The sequence below is a fragment of the Chrysoperla carnea genome, chromosome 1 (assembly GCF_905475395.1).
Source record: "Chrysoperla carnea chromosome 1, inChrCarn1.1, whole genome shotgun sequence".
NCBI lineage: Eukaryota > Metazoa > Arthropoda > Insecta > Neuroptera > Chrysopidae > Chrysoperla > Chrysoperla carnea.
The window spans coordinates 110,781,757-110,801,728 of NC_058337.1; the positions used below are offsets into that span (position 1 = coordinate 110,781,757).

General features: G+C 28.8%; 1 protein-coding gene across 1 annotated transcript in view; it reads right to left on the reverse strand.

Annotated features, from left to right (window-relative positions):
* The window catches only part of LOC123302133, a 221,488-nt gene extending 203,405 nt beyond the window's left edge, over positions 1 to 18,083 (reverse strand). The window contains exon 1 of the mRNA XM_044884939.1: positions 17,595 to 18,083. Within this exon, the coding sequence (XP_044740874.1) occupies positions 17,595 to 17,643 (49 nt within the window). The 5' untranslated portion in view covers positions 17,644 to 18,083. The remainder of the gene's footprint in view (positions 1 to 17,594) is intronic.
* Positions 18,084 to 19,972: the final 1,889 nt, after the last annotated feature.

Genomic DNA, 19,972 nt, shown 5'->3' on the forward strand with positions numbered 1-19,972 from the left:
TCTGTGGCATCGTAGCGCCACTTAACGGATGAACCGGTTTTAATTTTTTTGGTTTCATTTGAAAGGTAATTTAAAGTGTTAAGGTTTCCGTACCCGAAAAAAACTAAAAATTGTCGATGGTCTTCAAAATTTATTCAGTTTGGAAAAGGCATGATATATAATTTTAACATATAAATAATTACTATGAAAATAAATGGTCAAATAAACTTGGCTCAATTCAGTTCGAAAAGTGAAATGGTAAAATAATTAGGTAATTCAAAAAATAATACAAAAGAACAAAGTCAACTCAAATATTTCCATTAAAATATTTCCAAAAATTTGTCCCCAAAAAATGATAGCTCTCTGAGTATCCTTTTCATCTCATCTGATGTCCTTGACCGTCACTTTGATATTGATGGAAACGAAAGAACCCTGACTCTGGGAAAGTATGAAACACGTTATGAAATTCTAGAAATTGATTTTGACGAATTTTGTAGAGCGGATCGCTTAAACTATAAAGTGTTTAGATCAAAGTACTGTTAAACCATTTGCTACGAAAACTAACCCCCTTTTTCAATCCACCTTTTAAACGAAATAGTAAATAAAAGTGGTCAAAAACAACCTTTAGAGGTACCGAAGTAACGAAAAGTATAGAAAGATCATAATATTGCATTACTATAACCACTCGCCTTCCACGCCTGCTCTAGAAAACGTCCCACTTATTCGACTTTACATGGCGTTGATGGATATAATTCTGGATCTATGAACATGCTATGCTTCAATTGATCCGGCAGTAAATTATTATAAAGAAGGTGCAAAGTTGTTTATCTCTAATACCCTGTTAACTATATTTACTTTAGTTGAAGCGTTTTAGAATTTCAAACATTTCCAGGTCTGTGCAAACTTCATAATATCTACAGGATCTAGCAAAATTAAACTGTAAACAAAAATAACTAGAATTTCGCTAAAATTATATCAGAGTTAACAAAAATTTGCTTTGTTATCTGTTACCATTTCGTAATTTAATATTTACAAAATAAAACTATTATATTTAACTGTTTTATGGAAGACAATTCGAAATACTCTTACTAGAATTATTGTAATAAACTGGCTTTTATTGTATTACACATACATGTAAAAGATGTATATGAGTGAAATTCTTCTTCTAAATATTCGGCAACGGAGTATTAATACTCTTCTACTGCTTGTCAAGTTGTGTCAAATAACTGTTTTCGAGAAAATGATAATATTTGTACAAGATATATATAACATAAATCTTTTAAAGAAAAATCTGACGATAAACATCACTGAGACTTCCATTTTTCATAATGTGAAAATGAATATATTTTAGGCGAAAAACTTGATTGAGAAAATTTTGTGTTATATTTTAATGAAAATTATTATTATCTAAAAACGTTATCATTTGATTCATTAATTTCGAATTTGTTTTTTAAGGATACGTTTGTATGTTTCCTCAAGTAAGAGGAAAATTTCCAACTATTGATGCTAATAATAACGGAGTAAATCTTCTTAAAACAAAAAAAATTTTATTTGGTTTATAAAGATATTCTTACTGTTATTGCTCTTTTTTTTGCTTGCAGTTAGTTTACAAGTGAAACTTACAAAATTAAAAAACCCTGATAAATTTTACGGGTATGGAACCTGAAACTCACACTTAAAACATATCTAAGAACTCTCTCCATTAAATTACCTTTTTCCTTAAAGCCTTATATAAACTGAGCCGATTTTGAAGATCATCACTAATTTTTTCGTTTTTTCGGCCAAAAAAACAAAACCAATGAAATTGTTTTAAAATATTTAAGTGATGATGGGTTTTTCAAAATGTAATCGTAGGTGTAACTTGATTGACTAAAATAAAAATCCGATTATGAGCCATTACATGAAGAGTCCGATTGCACGCTTGTAAAATGGAAGTTTTTATATAAAGGAAAGTAAAACACGTTTATATATCACATATGAAAAAACGTAAGTATTGTTGACTTTCATTTCGTTACAGAACGAGTTCTATATATGACGTACAAATCAATAGCATGTATAAATATTTCTTGCACAAGCCAAAAAAATAAGAAAAAACGAAATTATTATTGTATACATATATAAGAAAATTTAATGTGTTGTCATTTGATATATTGACAAATTTAATATGAGGGAACAGAAACTCTTTCATACATGTCCACGTACTTATGTACAGAGTGTCAGCGAAACAACGATATCGATAGCGAATATTTTTCTCGTATTTCAGTACTTTTATCAAAAGTTAAATTAATCATTTGATGTAAACACATAAACGTAGATCATTGTTATGCCACTTTGACGATGATCCAAATAGTTTTAAAATGTTAGTAAGCAAAATAAATTTCGACAATAGATCATATTCTTGGCCTAGTTGAGCAAATAGGTATCCAATCTGGGTCTCTATCATGATAGTCTATAGTCTATGTTTTGACCTTGCAATTACAAGATCACTATTTGATAAGTTTTGAAACTTTATCTCCTAAAAATTTAATGTTATGTTTGAAACTAGAATTCATATTACAACTTACTAATCGAAAATCGATTATTTTCGTTGAGTATGAAAAACGTATAACGACTAGCTTGTAAATCGGCAGAAAAATCAAAAAATTTTATTTTTCTCACCAAATAATCTTATTTTTAGTTTATTACAAAAACCACTTTTACAATCAGTCTTCAGCCTACCTAAATTTTGATGAAATATCCTTATTTCTATACAATTGCTGTCTAAAAAGAAAAATATCTGATAATAATGATAAAATACTGAAGGTTTATTTGGTTCGCTAATTTCTCTTACATTCTGTGTACACGAGTTCAAAAAAAGAATATAAATTGTATTTTCACGAAAATAGAAAATTATTTTTTATTGTTATATTTATATTTACTTTTTTCAATTACATTTCTATATTTATACATTTAACTTTTTCTTTTTTTTTTATATATTTCCAGAAAAATGGTTTTTGTAGAACTTAAATAGTCAATGTATAATAATCGGTAATCATTTAATGTCATAAAATGACAAGAATTTGTATACATTTCGTTTTACAGGACATCATGGATACGTATATTGTTTCCAAGATTTTTGCCTTTTTGGACCTTCTTTGTATCAATAAATAAAACTTTTGTTTTCGCATAACTGACAATGAAAATGCGAGATTCAAGTATCAAATGCTTTATATTTATGAGGATGGTGCTCTCATACAAAAATTCTGAAGAAACTAATAATGATCGAAAGAACAAACGATCCGAAGTACTAAGAATTGCATAGTAGTCTATGCAGAATATCATAACCTCTTATATTCAAAGTTGTCTGACTTGTAGAGGTCACTGGTGACCATAGAAACCATCTTTCTATTCAAAGACATTTGTATCTACAAACTTTATACTTATAACCTAAGGTTAGAACTTAGATACGTATGTACCTACTTCATAAAAATTTAATAATAAATTTTCACAGAATTGAATAATGTGTAGAATATGGCAAAGAAAATGTAAAAAAAAAATACATAACTACTATATCATTTGAAAAGTACAACAATAATAGATAAATTTGTAATTGGAAAATACTTGGGCGTGTATATTATGTCTAGGGTGATCCATTTTAATAGAATTGGACGTTTTTCTTCTTAAAGTTGCATTTTTTTAACTAATTTTTTGAACATAATTAATTTATTTATAAAGTTTACAAGAAAACAAGTGAAAACAAACAATTGACTGAGTTAATTGTTGAAATACCATGCATAGTCAGTGTTGATTTCTTTATCACATTACACATACAAACATGTGACACATACATAACTGATAATCAAGTATAGTACATATGTAAATGACTTTATAGGTTTCTGCATTACCGACCGACATTTAGTGTATAGTTTGTACACATATTATAAAATTTCCGCCTAATTGGCGCCCTCACGGGTAAACAGTGATGTTTACAAAAAAATGTTTCAAACAAAATTTGTTTAATTTTTGATAAGGAACATTTTACATTTAAACTTTTGTTCTATCTCTAACGGTTTACAAGATGGGTCCTACGGACCCAAGACCCAATTGACCTATGATGCTAATTTACGAACTTGACCTCACTTTTTACGTCCTGAGTACGCTGTAAAAATTTCAGCTCGATATCTTTTTTCGTTTTTGAGTTATCGTGTCCACAGACGGACGGACGGACGGACGGACAACCGGAAATGGACTAATTAGGTGATTCTATGAACACCTATGACAAAATTTTTTTCCTAGCATCATTATTTTTAAGCGTTACAAACTTGGGACTAAACTTAATATACTATGTATATTTCATATATACATGGTATAAAAAGAGTGTTAAAAACAAAATTTGAAATTTGCTTTTAAGGTATTTCCAGCATGGTATTTGCAGTTTCTATGTTAAAGCAATGGTACAATTTTTTTTTCGACAGAATTTAACGAAAAATTAAATTTAAGAATTTAATAATGCTTACTATTAATTCCCAAAGTTTCAGAAATTTTGACCGTTTAAAATGGGAAATAATTATGCCAACGTCCCAATTTCGATCAATTTACGTCAAAATTAATATCTCGAAAGTGAAAATTAATTTCTAAATTTTTTTTTTAGAATTTTATTGTATAAACATTTTTTTCTACTTTTTCTTCAATATATAATAATATCATAAAAAATAGTTGGAGAGACCGGACATTTTACATGCTTTAAATGGGACATGACCCTCAAAATCGCGAACTTTGTCTTTAAATATCTCGCGATCTAAACGGTCAAAAATTATGAAATTTTAGGAATTCATAAATAAAGCTATTATAAACCCGAGAAAAAAAATTCGGCCAAATCTGTCGAAAAGTGATTTCATGCTGGTACTACCTTAAAAGCAAAAGTTGAAAAAATTGATAAGAAATTATACAAAATTCTGAATTTGTAAAATTCAGAAAAATTGTGTCTCTCCGGAAGTTTTCCATCATTGGACCATAAAAGCGTCTTCTCATAAAAAAACCTGATAACAGGCGATAAAATAGTAAAAAAATTAAAAAACAATGCACCAATTAAAAAAAAAGTCTAAACCGACTAAGTAATGGATCACCCTTTGTATATCTAAAATGAAAAACGTTTCATATATTTACAAGTTTTCTAACAGAAAAAAGAAAACCTTATTTATTGTTTCAATTAAAATGTACTGTTCTTATTTATTTTTGAAAACTGGAGGAAAAAATGAAGCACCTTTTAATGAAACAAAGTAGCTCTTTGAAATTTGAAGTATGTTAAAGTGGAGATGGAGGAAAAAGTGTTCTAGTCATAATTTTTAACTTCCCAGTATAGGAAGTTATTGAAATGGATCCAATTTTCGAACGCAAAATGATTTCGGCTTCGTTCGATCGAAGCGTATGACCGGTAATATGATTCGAAAAGAACTTCATACTGAGAAGTAATTCGTCGATCTCAAAAGTCGCACTAGAACCACCCCACGGCTTGTTTTACGAATCTTTTTCAATGTTTAAAACACACCAGTAACTTTTTTAATTTTCAAAAAATTGAAAGATGATAGAAATATTGTTAATAAAAAGAAAATGTATTATCGATAAAACAACTTTTAGTGCTCGAATTCCACATCCAAACAGGCATCTATTATCAAATAATAGGGCAACTTTAAAAGCCATAGTGCACCCAGCTTGTGAAAAGAGCCTTGTACGGGACTTTATTGATTCTATCATAGCTATATATAATACTCTTTTGCGTTAAAACTTTTCATGAGATTGATGATATATTTATAAACAGTATAAAAGAAAGCTTTTATACTGTTTATAAATTTTAGCGGATATACAGACGCTTTTCGCGTCTTTATATCCGCTACCTCTCTCACAACCATACAATAGATAATGTTCTTCTATCTGGATATAGATAATGTTTCCCGAAATATTTTTCTATATAGAACATCCTAATTAAATTTTGTTAATTGTGTAAATAATAAATTATAAAGTTATGTACTTACAGACATACATATCTTTACATTGCCTTTAAAAGGCTGTGTGCCTATTTAAGGATAAACCAAGTGGGTTGCAGATGCCAACTTTAGGGTACAAAAATGTGCGAAGGCGGAGCATATCCTAAACCAAAATTCGGTACGCAGAATTCACATAATGTTTGGTCATTTCAACACTTTCCAGTTTCCAAAACATACTTCATGTTTATAGTTTACATCTGCAGTCAAAAATCGATAAATTGGTTTGTGTGTAAATTCGTGCTTTTTTTTATATGCCATTTCACTTCGATATATTTGCTAGTCTCTGGAGAAAAATAATACTTTTTCAATACTACACGAAAAAAATTTTTTTTTAATATTAAAAACAAAACACACTTATATAATTCTGTCTAGTCATGTGGTAGATGGTACTACGTTTTTATCGATGAAGATGACAATTTTTTTTTATGACACCATAAAGTGTGTTATAAGATATAACGATATTTTTTAAAAATTTATTTGATGTTCTACAAAAGCGTAGCAAGCAAGATAAGCGACACGTCTCTTTGGTGATAAATAAAAAATTAAATTCATATTTCTTAAATTGAACTATATGTTTTTGATCACAAGTAGGCAATACGCGATTTCAAAAGAAAACATTCAAACTTAAAGTAGCACACATTTTTTTTTCTAAGGTAACTTTTCTTCGGTTTTGATTGTTTGACTGCTAATAACTACGCCAAGTGTTTATGCCTATTAACTATGACTATGTTTATTCCAATTTATTGGGGCTTAAAAACTTAGACTTTGGTGTCGAAGCGGGAAAAATATAAACCTATAATGTTAATGTGTTAATGTTGCCCTCCTTTGCTTCCCAGAAAATGCAAGTTGTCAAACATAGGAGAGGGCGGGAAAGCATAAATGAAGTTTAGATTACTTCGATGTTTCTCTCGAAACCGACACAGTGGTTGTGCCATCTAAATCGTTCGGCTAATGGCAGGGAGGTTGCGGGTTCAAATCTAGGCAGCGGCATTGTGCGCCATTATAATTAATGGTTTACCTGAACACTCTGTCGTCGCTTGGAAAAGAACGAAATAACCGACTTCACCCACATTGTTTTTCTCGACTAGCAGTCCATGGGGAAACACATTCCAATATGTGAAAGAACTATAGATTTACCGTGTTGAGACGGTGTTCAAATCTAACATGCACCTCAAAACAGGAAAATATACTTTTTTTTACAATGTTTTTAAATCTCATCAATGTTTATTCAGAAACTTTAATTATCTCGAAACTTAAATCTCTCATTTTAGAACACAAGAATGTTTATTCTACTTCAGAGGTTATAGGGGGTTTTTTTAGGTTTACAAGACATATATGATTTGCATATGACAACACTATTATTTCATTATACACTTTTCTGTGTTTTTTTCTTACTCTCAGAGACATAAGTTAGAAAATCATCAAGCAAAAATATCAGTGACTAACCTACCTCAGCCAAAAGTGTTATTGAAATTTTAATGCTTGTTATCAGTCACGTTTTTTTTTAATTTTAGCCATATCTAAAAATGATTTGTTTAAAAATAGAATATCAATTTTTTAAAAGTTAAAAATCATAAAACTTAAGGTCTTTAAGATTGCAAGGGTCTAATGAGTTTTGAACCTGAAATTATTTATCGAGTGATAATTTTAATAAAATTAGTTACTTATATTATATTTGAAAAGAGAATAAATGTTCTCAAATTATTAAGAAGGAACTTGAATAAATTCTGGCAAGAATTTCATGGTTCGAATATATTGTATTAACAAATGTGTTACACTAACGATCAAACGATTACAGTCCGTAACAATAAAAAAAAAACCATTCAGTTACAACATTGTGTTATAATGAATACAAAATGAGATGAAATAAAACTTACGTTTAAATAATCGACATACATATTTTCTATATGTGGGACAAATAACTTCTTGTTTTTGTTATAAAAGAATGAAAAAAAAAAGCCGTACGAAAATGAAGTGAACTGGAAAAGTGTTAGATGATTTTATTCAAATTATGAATTTACATATAATACAGATTGTGCCAATTTTTTTTATGTTACGTAAAATTCAAATATATGATAAATCAATGTAATCGTAATGACATTATCATATTGGCACTTACTGGCCATTCACATCAAAATTCAGCAGTGTTTCGGTTCGAAATACAGTTTGAAGTTAGCTTTCGGCTTAAAAAGGGAGTTTAATTGTATTAGGAGTTCAATAAGAGAATGGATTTGTCATATCAGAGACACATTAGAGAGTCATATCAGACACATTAGATACTCATAGCAGAGACACAATATATTCACCGCTTGTAACAGACTTGTACACAAAACATTTGCTTACTTTGATGCTTTCACTAGAAAGTTTTTTAAAAGCGTTAAAATTTTTTATCACACATAACATCATTTCACACATCTTAGCAAGTCGTCTTGCCTTTTCTCACTCGAGCGATAGAGGCACTCACTTCGTTTTAAGATCCATTTTTTTGCACAAATTAAGTAATTTTGGTTATATTGCTATATCATATGACGAAAAATTTCCAATTTTCCTAAGTGAGTATCGGTGTAAACGCCATACTGTATCGTGTGAATGTAATAATGTGTATTTATTGAGGATATAGTAACATTAGCAATAGCTATATGGAGGACGAATCAATGCAGTATACGTGTCAGGCCCGTATTGGTTGGCGATACCGACAATACTTCTGAATACCGTACCAGCATTGTATTAAACTCCATGCATTTGTTACCGTGTATATTCAAGCCTTTGTGTGAATATGTGAGTGTGATCGATTGAAATTACTTTTTTTTCTTCCTTTTTTTTGAATTTAGTATTGAGATCGTACCCCAGAAATATTTACGTTTTATGAACTTTAAACATCAACAGCTCAGTAAACTCGTTTAATACAATCCAGTTATTTTTTAACTGATTTTTTTCATTTCGACTTATAAATGAACTAAGCATGTTTGATCCTGTAGGTATGAGACAATAAGAGAATGAAATTGAAAAAAATGATTCTTGGAAAATAACTGTTGAGTCCATTCTTGTGTAGTATCATAAGTTACACAACATAATTTTAATTGATAACTTTTAATATAAATATAAAATATAAAGGAAAAAGCAGATACTGAAGTCTGGCAGTCTTATATAAGTAATGACGATATGAAAATGAGAAAGTAAAGCGAACCTACATTGATAAAAACTGAAATTTAACTACAAAAATCAAGAATGAAAGATGATGGTAGTCGGGTAGTGAATGCGATGGTGAGCTAGGTATATAAAACTAAAAACTGATAATGTATTCTCCATATAGAATGGAAAATATGAAAGGATGTGTTATTTATAATATTTGACGGTATATATATTAAATATGTTTACCGGGTATCCAAAACTACACATACAACCTATTAAATAAGAATCGTTAAATATAAAACTTGAAATTTCTCATAGACCAGTACTTTGATCTAGGAATCGTTTACATGAACAAACCATTTAGGGCCTATTCCTAATCAAGTTTACTCCGAATAATAATAATTAAAAGATTTTTTTTTTGTTACGCAAATTGACGCCGATTATAATATCCGAAAAAGATGTAACCCTGAAACAAATTAATGGGCGTCAAGATTTTTTACATATTTTAGGACGAGACAGAATGTTAAGCAAAGGTTCATGTGTATCAAATTTTGAGCCTTTTTCGAGTCGGCTTCATTTTAAGTTTAATAACTATTCATAAGAGATTTATGAAGCATTTTCAGTTTTCTATTAGCATGAATGTCGTTCAGATTTATGAAAAAATTGTAACCTCCATATTTCGAAGTAAACGTGAATTTATTGGAGAAGGCTAGTAACATTTTTTGAAAGGTTTCTAACAATTGATTTCGGGCTAGGGCTTTGTCTTTTAATAACAAATCGGCCATGACTGCTTGACATGCATTACGGGACGTATAAAAGTTTGAGACACTGTTGTCAAGAACACATCAAACAATTTTGTCCAGTTCTTCATGGACTGATGACACCTTGAAAATGACCTTAACACCCGGTATATATATTTATAAATTGGGACACATACAAAGATATAATAAATTTGATAACGCCTTTTTTCTGTTTATTTCGTTTCGTATAAAAAAATAAATACATTATGTGATTACATTCTATAAATAGATCTTCAATTTTTTTTTCGGTAAAATTTATCTTAGCAAAACACACAATTGAAAGACATTTAGTAAGGATAATGATATGCTGGTTAAAAAATAAGTAAATATATATAAACATTTAATTTTTTTAAAGAAAAAAAAATTTTATTAATAGGAAAATATTTTGATTTCTGCTTAAAATTTTCAATGAACTATTACGGGTGTTATATTTTTACACAAATAATAGATATATCAAAACAGTATTTAATGTTTTGTGTTCTTGAAACACTAGAGTTGTTCAATCCAACGCAGAAGTCAAAATAAAGTTAAAGTGAAACGAATTTTATAAAATTTGAAATTCTTGAAACTAAGAGTCGATATATGTAAGTTATTCAAATGAAATATGTATTTCTTCGGAATAATCTTCTTTTTTCAGAGATATTTTTATTTCAAACATCTATTATAACAATGGGTAGTTAACTTTGAACCAGCCTTTATAAAATATCTATGCTTTCAATTTATCAAGCTTACATTTTTTGGTATTATTTAAACAAATTTGTAAAAATGTCCTGAGCAAGATGGAGCAAGGGTGTTGCAAATGACGGAAAGCTGTGCTTTTTTGACAAATAATAAAATGAGCAAAGGCCAGTTGTAACATACAAATTGTAGTTTTCTGGCGACGGGCACGCTTTAAAATTGGATGTCGGACAAAACATTTTTGTAATTTTTATTCAATTCTTTTTAATGAATTACAATTTATCGAATAACTGAAAAATGGATTGTATTCTATTTATTTTTTAGCTTAAACTTAAAAATTTGCCCTTATTAGCATCCTTGCTAATTATTGTTCAAGCTATTCAGAAAATTATAGTATTTGTTGCAAATAATTCCAAACAACGCACAGTGGCTTTGTACGCCTAGTTTTTCTAGTTGTTAAACATTCGTTAGAACTGGGCATGTTATTAATGATAGTTCCTAATGCATTTTTTTCAGATATTTTATAGAAAAAATAAAATAAAGATTAGAACAAATCAGTTGCATTTTTTGTCGAAAATTCAAAAGAAATAGTGAATATGATTGAATATTTAGAAAGAACTTCAAACCATTTTTTTTTTCGAAATTTTAAACTAGGAAATAAAAAGGAATTCTGTATAAATTGACTTGTTAAAATTGTTTGATCTAAATAATAAATTTTCAATTTATCAGTACCGTTTTTCACCGGACTACTAATATACATATTTTATCTAAATATAAAAACGGCCATATTTATTTTCATATACATTTTTGAAAGGTATAGATAATAAGATGTATTACAAAGTAAATTGACGTATTTGGTAATAAATTTTAAAATTTCAATATTATATTCTATGTACATATATACCAAAATATTCTTGAATACATAAAATATTTTATAATATATACATATATACAATAAATTTTCAAAATATAATAGGTATACATAAATTTTAAAATTTATTAGAATTTATTTTTATAAACCATATTTGTTCCAATAGAAATATTCGGAAAAAACTTTATTCTATATACATTGATCGATCAAATTCGAATCTTTTATCTTTTATATATTTTTCAAATTTTTATGATTGTAGAACAATTATTGTACTACCTACTAAACCAATTCCTTATATGAAAAATGAATCTTCAATAATTTTAGTCAGTTTAATTAATTATTTTGCCTCAAATTAAAACAGATTTGAAAAAGGACCGAGAATTCTCGAGAACACTCGTCCTAAAATATGTCAAAATACTGACGCCCTTCATCAATTGTGTTTCAATTTCACACGTTTGATCGATACTATAAATGCCGTCAACAGCCAACTTGTGTGGCAAAAAAAAATAAAATAAATCGTTTAATCGTTATCTTTCGAACTAAATGTGAATGACAAGTATGGGAGTAGGTTAGAATATTTTTTGTAGGGGTTACTTTTGATGGGAGTTTTTAAAAAATATTTGCTCACACGACAATGTAAGGGAGGCTCCACCACACTAAATGTGACATTAAATAGTTTTATTTACCATCCCCCCACTTCGATTAACAAAGGAGAGTGTTGTAAGTTTCACGTGTCTATGCATCTAAGTATCTGTATGTTTGCACGTTTCATCGTATCTCCTAAACGGATAAACAGATTTTGATTTTTTTTTCTTGTTTAAAAGGTAATTTGGTCGAAATTTTTCTTAGCTCTGTTTAAAATGCGAAGTTAGGGTTCTGTATCCGATATCAACACTTGATTAAAAAAACCTACGAAAATCAAGGTAAGTTCATCCGTTTAGGAGCTATGATGTCACCAACGAATCGATTTGACCCGAGTATATTACGTAATAAACAAGTGAAATTCTAAAATACAAATCATAAAATTAGATGAAATTAGAAAGGAAAAAAAAGAGAGGATAAAATTAATTGTCAAAAAGCGTAGTTTATGAGTGGCGGTTAATTTTCAAAATTTTGCACTTAATATTATTTTTCGGTATCAAACTAATTATTATTGTTATTTAAAATTATTTACCAAAACAGAAAGGTTTCGAGAAATAAAAGAAAAAAATTGTTAATTTGCTGTCTCTTTCAGAGAGAAGATAGAGAGCATAAATGAATAATATAATTTTGATTAAATATCTGACAAAGATACAAACAACAAGTATAAGGTAAATGGAAATAGATTTTAGTTGAACAGAATTTTATTGTGTATAAAAGCAATATACACAATCTTCTTGGAACAAAGTGTCACATCTAAACGGTTTTCTGTTCTTACTTTTTTTAATAAGAATATAATCTCATTTAAACGCTAAATTGTGAACAAGAGGGAAATACAACAAGAATATTTTTACCTCTGTGTTCAATGTTATACACATAGAAAATATTGGAGATTTTCATTCAAGAAATCGATAAAACGGAGAAACGGAAGAGACACTACTTTCAAAACTTTTTTTTCTGCCTTCAAAAATTTTCCATTCTGACCGAAGGACTTTTAAACATTTCACAAGGCAGTACACAAACGCCCAATTACCTGGTACTTCTCAATCTGGTCTAGTTATTCAGTAAAATATTACTTAATTTAGCAGTTATTTTAAGGTAATATTTATGTCCAATTTACTAAATAATTTCTTATTTATCTTACATAATTTACAAGCATAGATTATTGTTTTGAAACCGGTTGCGTTTTCGACAGTTAGATTTTCTTCTGATAGTGAAAGGTTTATTTTCCTGCATATATCGTTGAACTTTGAAATTGGACTTGTACGAATCCCAAAGGATGATTTTTACACACTTTATCACTTCTTGACATTACGCGAACTTTTACTCCGCCAGCAAAACTTTTATACGGAGGTAAAGTGATGTTCGTACCAGATTTTTTAATAAATGAATATTTAAAATCTTACGAAATGTATTCCGTGATCAGTATACATATAAACTTTTTTTATCAGTCGAAATAGAAAAAGTTTCTTTCAATATTAAAGAATTATTTTGAGATCAATTTAAGTTTTTCGATATAAAATATGCCCTGCAGCATTAAATTGATGTAAAAATGATGAACTTTCTATTTCATATCTATATAGTTGTACAAATATATGAAAAAAGTACTGTGGTAAATATGACCTTCAAAGATAGACCCATAAATTTTTGGTTAAATAATTGTATGCATTGTTATCCTTAATTCACACTCTCGACTGTTTTGGCCTTGACTTGCCTGATGAAGTTAAAAAAACGGTTATTGGCGAGTATAATCACCACCTTATCGTGAATACTGTGTATATTAGTAGCTTTTATGGCTTGAATACAATATTTATGCTCAAAAGTTTCGTTACAACGCACTGACAGCTACCGCAATAGCTGTTGCCATATCGATGTCAGCCACAGCAATGAAATACTTGCGAAGTAAGACAAGAGTGTGCTGGTGAGTGCTTCACTTCGACTATCTTTGGCGAGTATAATCGCAGTATAAGCCCCGCAAGGGTGTGGATAGGGATTAAATTATAGATAAAAAGACTTTCCGAAACGTAAAAAATACAAAAAGGGAGATATGTTTAAGGACACGCAATAGGAACTATGTTAATTACTTATTTTAAAATCTATTGACATGGAAAGGTTTCGATAATCACAAAACCACGTTCCGAGAATACTATTAATATTCCAAGATAATACTGTGGGCACGGAGGCAGAACAACTACAGGCAAAAAGATATCATAAAGTTTGGTGTTTCATGTTTCCGAATGAAAACACTTATTTTCTCTCAGGCATTTAAAAAAAGAAAATGGGATGAAAGTCTTTCTTTATACAACGGAAAAGCAAAATAACCATTTGCTTATTGTTGATAGTTATCTCTTCGTGTTTGTTGTGTACATAGATGTATGCGGGTGTCCAAAGGGGAAATGAATGTGTGCTATTTAGTTTGGTTTTTACTTCTTATATACTTTTATACTATTGGGTATAAAGGATGTTTCAGAAATGCACGGCTCTGCTTTAGCTATGTATTATCTAGCACAAAATATACTAAAAGGTCCATGTAAACTTCTCAAATACATTACCTAGATTTAAGAGTTATAGGTAATAATATAACTTTCAGAATAAACATTGCTACAGCTTTCGATTTCTAAGCTCTTCTTTCCTGCTGATACACGTTGGAGAAGTCAATTGCTTCATCTTCTCCACATAAATAACTTAATGACATTAATTCCGTTCATTCATTTAAAAGGCCCAGAGAAAAGTTAATTTTTTATTTTTGCTAGATATCACACTTAATTAATGCCAAGTAATTCTGAAATTTCCTGTAGAACACTCAATTTTTACATGACATATACACGTTTGTGTACACAAATACCAATCGATGAAAAACTTGTCCAACGCAGTATTTTATGAAAAAGTTTGCTTCTTATATAATGATTGAACTTGAAATTTGAACAATAAATGATAACAAACTAATCATAAAAAATTTTTTTATTAAACTGGAAGAAAACTTACTTTTCAAATAATATTCAGTAGTACTCTGGTAGTCTGGCTTCAACAATAAAAGCAGGCCAGAAAATAGCCACTCGCCCTATCTTCGGAGCTAAGACTAAAGCAATCTATCCCAAACATTGTTTTGAACTTTCGGATTTGTTTGGCTGTTCCACATGGTCACAACTAAAGAAAGTTCCAAAATTTCCAAATAAAACATTATAATCAATGGTCTCCTCCAACAAAGTATGACTTGCATAACTGTTCAATTCTTATAACTTTAATGCAATATTTGTCTTTGCTAATGCAAAATTTGTCATTGAAAAATGCTACCTAATGAATCTTTAGGCCTCTGGGAGGCAATTGTTAGCATAAGGTAAAATATATTGTCACTGTTATTCCAAAAAGTCATATGTCAAATTTACAAGTTCATTTTTAAGTGATAAGCCTTTAATAGAGCCAATTCATATTTTTTAAATTCTTAAACGTGTTTACTTTTTCGGTCTGCGCGAAAGAGAAAGACTAACTTTCAATAGTTTTCGAATATTTCTCGGGCTTAGTGTGAAGTGATTGCTCTCAAAGATTCAAGAGAACCGTAATCACGGGGGCCCGTAACCACCGTTAAATTAGGGTCATTTCTATCGGATTAACGGAACAAGAATGGTTCTTTCATAAAATAATATCCAGATGACAGTTTTTGGTAAATTTTCTTAATACTAGTGAACTTGATATAGAAATGAATAAAATGAGAAAGGAACAATGTTTGTAAATTACACACAAATGATGGTTGCATGACATACTTACCACCTCATTTCCTGTTACAACCTTTTGAATGCGAAGGAACATTACAACAGGTAAATAAGTAGGGTCATTTTTTTATGATCTTTCCATTCGATAACAATAGCATTATCCCTTATGTCAATCTCAATAATATATTTAATATAATAATGACATGAAAAAATCAGCCTTGACCTTTCAATATGATCAGAAAATACCTTTTAAATTACGCAACAACTATATTAGAAGAGCTGGGCCAAAAAAATACGTTGAATTTACTAAGCTGATGATTTGTGGCTTGGTTATAGTAGTTGTGTACACACACATACTGCGATCAATAGAACAGTAGAACAGTAGTCAGATAATTGCTATTGAAAAAAAGTTTTACGTGGTTCTAAAACGAATTCACTAAAGTTAGAACAGGGCTGGTCATTCAGCCTTTATTTATGAACAATAAATATATCAGATTCATTTATGATTTCCGTGGTATGTAAATAAATTTATTAGAGCTGAAAATTGTTATACTGCTTGTATATTGCATATAGATAACAGTTATGACAGTCAGTCAGTTAAACGTTAGAAGAGGGCTGGTCAGTCAGCTTATTTATTAACAATAAATAAATCAGATTCATTTATGATTTCCGTAGTATTTAAATGAATTTACTAAAGCTGAAATTTGTTGCAATTAAAGTTGAATGGAATTCTAATTGTATAAATATGATACCAGAGAGAAATTTAACGGAGACAGCGGATAAAAATAAAGGTATGGTAGTACTGGACCATTACATTATACATAGGTAACCATAATTTTTTTTAAAATTATAGTTATAAAAATTTTATTTTGCATATTATGCTGAAAATTTTTGTATTTTAGATTATTTCTAACATTTGCCACTTAAAATTTTTAAGGTTAGCATTAATAACAACAATTTTGTTGAGTATAAAACAAACTTATAATCACATTTTCCCCCTAAATTTAATCTTAAATAAATAATATAGTAATTTTTTTCACAATTAAATTCAACCACTTGAAAAACCATAATCATATTTTCCTTTCAACCCTCTATAGGGTTATAAAAAAAATTAACATATTTTCCCATAAGACATATTTGGATACTTAAGAAATATAAATTTTTTATAGTATCCACTATTTTATTTTAAACAATAGAGGCGGATTCTGATTAAAATCCGTTTTGAATGATGTTTCTCATAATATCTACTTTAAAGGGTTGTATTTAAAATAAAATGAACGGACAAAAAAATTTTGTCATTTAATTTTTTCCAAGTAGTTTTTCTTGAGAGATTTTTTGAACTTTCGGTCTAGACTAATTTAAACCGGGCGAAAACCATGCCACCGACTAAAATTCATTCCAAATTATGGTTTTCGAGGTTACCAGCTTCACAGAGCTCAAATTCAAAATTCAATGACCTGATATTGTCAATGAAAATATTTTCATTCATAACAGGAACCGAAATTGTTTTATTTTTCCCAAAAGTTTTGGCCCCCTTAAGTAAATTGTAGAAATTTTGTTGTTAAATTTTCAGGCAAAGTTTTAGGATAGTTCGAACTTAGTCAAAATAATTATTTATGTATGAATTCCTTTAGAACTTCTTATTGTACCTACCTATAACAAATACAATTCGTAACCTATGATTTTTTTTATGTCGGAAAATTTCTTGATCCACCCCTGTTTAACGAAATAAGTAAATAAAGAAAACTTTATAGAAACTTACCAGCAAATAATATTCCAATTAACATATCCATTTTAATTTTTGATTTCATAACCAACAATAAACTCCAAAACAGTTCAAATACTTGTGAATTTTTTTTTAAAAAACTACTTTTTTTAAATTACTCTGTTGATACATAACCTCACTATTTTTAATGAGATTTAAACATTCTTTGTAGAGTACTGACATCTGTAGGAATGCACTTTGATAAAAACAATCAACAATACCCCTTAACAAATAGTAATATCCTGTACCCTTTTATTCTATAAAACGGTTATGTAGTGTTTTTTGTTGTGAATAAAAACAAATTGTAAATGTTTGTTTGGAATTTTCCCTTGTGTTTATTAATTTATAGTCACTTGGCTTTAATGTTATTATATTCCAGAAAATAACACATACAACAAATATACAACAATACAACCAACCTAGGAGCTCCTATATAGCTCCACAACAACACAGAAAATACAAAACGAACAAAAACACAAAACTTAATAAAATAACACCGCACACTTGATTAAAAATTTTAATTATAAAAGTTTATTATTTACTGCTTTTTATTTATTTTACAGAAAAAAAATATTATTTTAATTTTTTTGGGGCCGTTTATAAATTGTTTTTAAGTCGGGTATCAAAAAAAAAAAGTTCTATAGATGTTTTTTTTTTGTACACACACACACAGAAAGGAAGTTTTTATCTGTTTAAAATGTTTATTATCAGTAGTAAGAGCTGAATGTTAATGTTTGTGATATTGATAATAATATTTAATAATTTTTTTTTTCTTTAATTTATAATTGAACGTTTGTTATTTCGACCTTTTGATGTTCGCTTCTTTTGTAAACCTATTTAGAATTTGTATTTATAAATAACTTTTGTTGTTGAAATTAAATTAAATTTTACTTCTGGATAAAAATCATTTTTTTTTTTAGAGTAATAAATTATGGAGAGGAATTATTTTTTTTTTGTAAATATAAAAAAAAAAAAAATTCTATAACTTTTATTCAGAGTATTGTCGTTTCTTGGGTAAAAAAATGAATGAAAATTATTTTTCTTTTACATTAAAGGAAAAAATGTTCATTAAGTGTTTATAGTACAGTAGATATTTGAAAGAAAAAAATGGCTTGGACTTTTTATGAACTTTGACCTTTTTTTTTTATTTATTTATATGCGAGAACGTAATTAATTTCTTAAATAACTAGAAAACTGGGAAATATTTTATTATTTAGTCTTGCTTGTTAGAACGCAATGTAAACTTCATTTGTTAAGCAAATTATGTCACCAAGTATGTTTAATAGGACCGTTCCTTCGTGCATTATATATTACACATGAGACTGCTCGGGAGAAAGAGAGTGTAGTTTTGTGTGCATTTTTGTAACGCCTGCACTCTCTTCTTCAGTCTTTATTTGTAATGACCTATAGCTCACCGTCGAGGCGTGGAGAATTGACATGCATAGTTATACATGCAGTGATTATGCATTATTGAAGTCGCAGATGTCAAAATAAAATTTAAAAAAATGAATTTACCAAATACAGAATTATTTCGATTCTTTTCGTTTTTATTTTTTTGCAGTATATTGAAAAATAGTGAATGCATTGAATAGAAATTCAGGCTGAATGTGCGATAAGTGGAATATATAGGTGGTCCACACGATTCCTATTCCCCTGCAGTTTTTCCCTACTGAGGGAAAAATACACGCTGGAAAAGCAAGCGTTTTGGACTATAAAATTTTTTCTACCACAAACAAAACGAAAGAAACTTACTGAAGATGTCAGCGTCGTAAGATAAAAACGATGCTTAATTGACTAATTTTTTGGGAATCGGATGTTAACGAAGCATAAATAGTGTCTTAGTGTTTGGCAAGACACTCGGTGATGTGGTAGATACCTTTCTACTGATAGTTCTCTAACATTCTATCTAAATCTATCCTTAAACTAAACGTTTTGTTTGATCAGTGTTTTTATATAAATAGTTTTTAGAAAAGTTGTTTTATCTTAAAACATTTTCTCGCATCTCTGTGAATTGGCCCCAAAGATGAATTTGAATCGAATTTCCTAGTAAAATTTTTCAACAACAACAAAAAAATTAATAAATACATTATATGGAAAACGGAAGGCGTTTTTAATTTGTTTTTAAGTGTTGTAGCGCATAAACTAATTTATTTATGAAATCTGTTTTGTATCTTAGTTGCTTAAATACAATTTTTATATTTTTATATCAATTTTATTCGTATTTGTCAAAAAATATCAATGACAAAGTAAAAAGAAACGTTTGACAGGCGAACATTTTTTTGAAATTAAAACTGACATTTTCATGCATTGTATCAAATATTAACTTCTGTTGAATTGTATCTAGGTACCATGGAGATTTAATAAAGGAAGAAAAT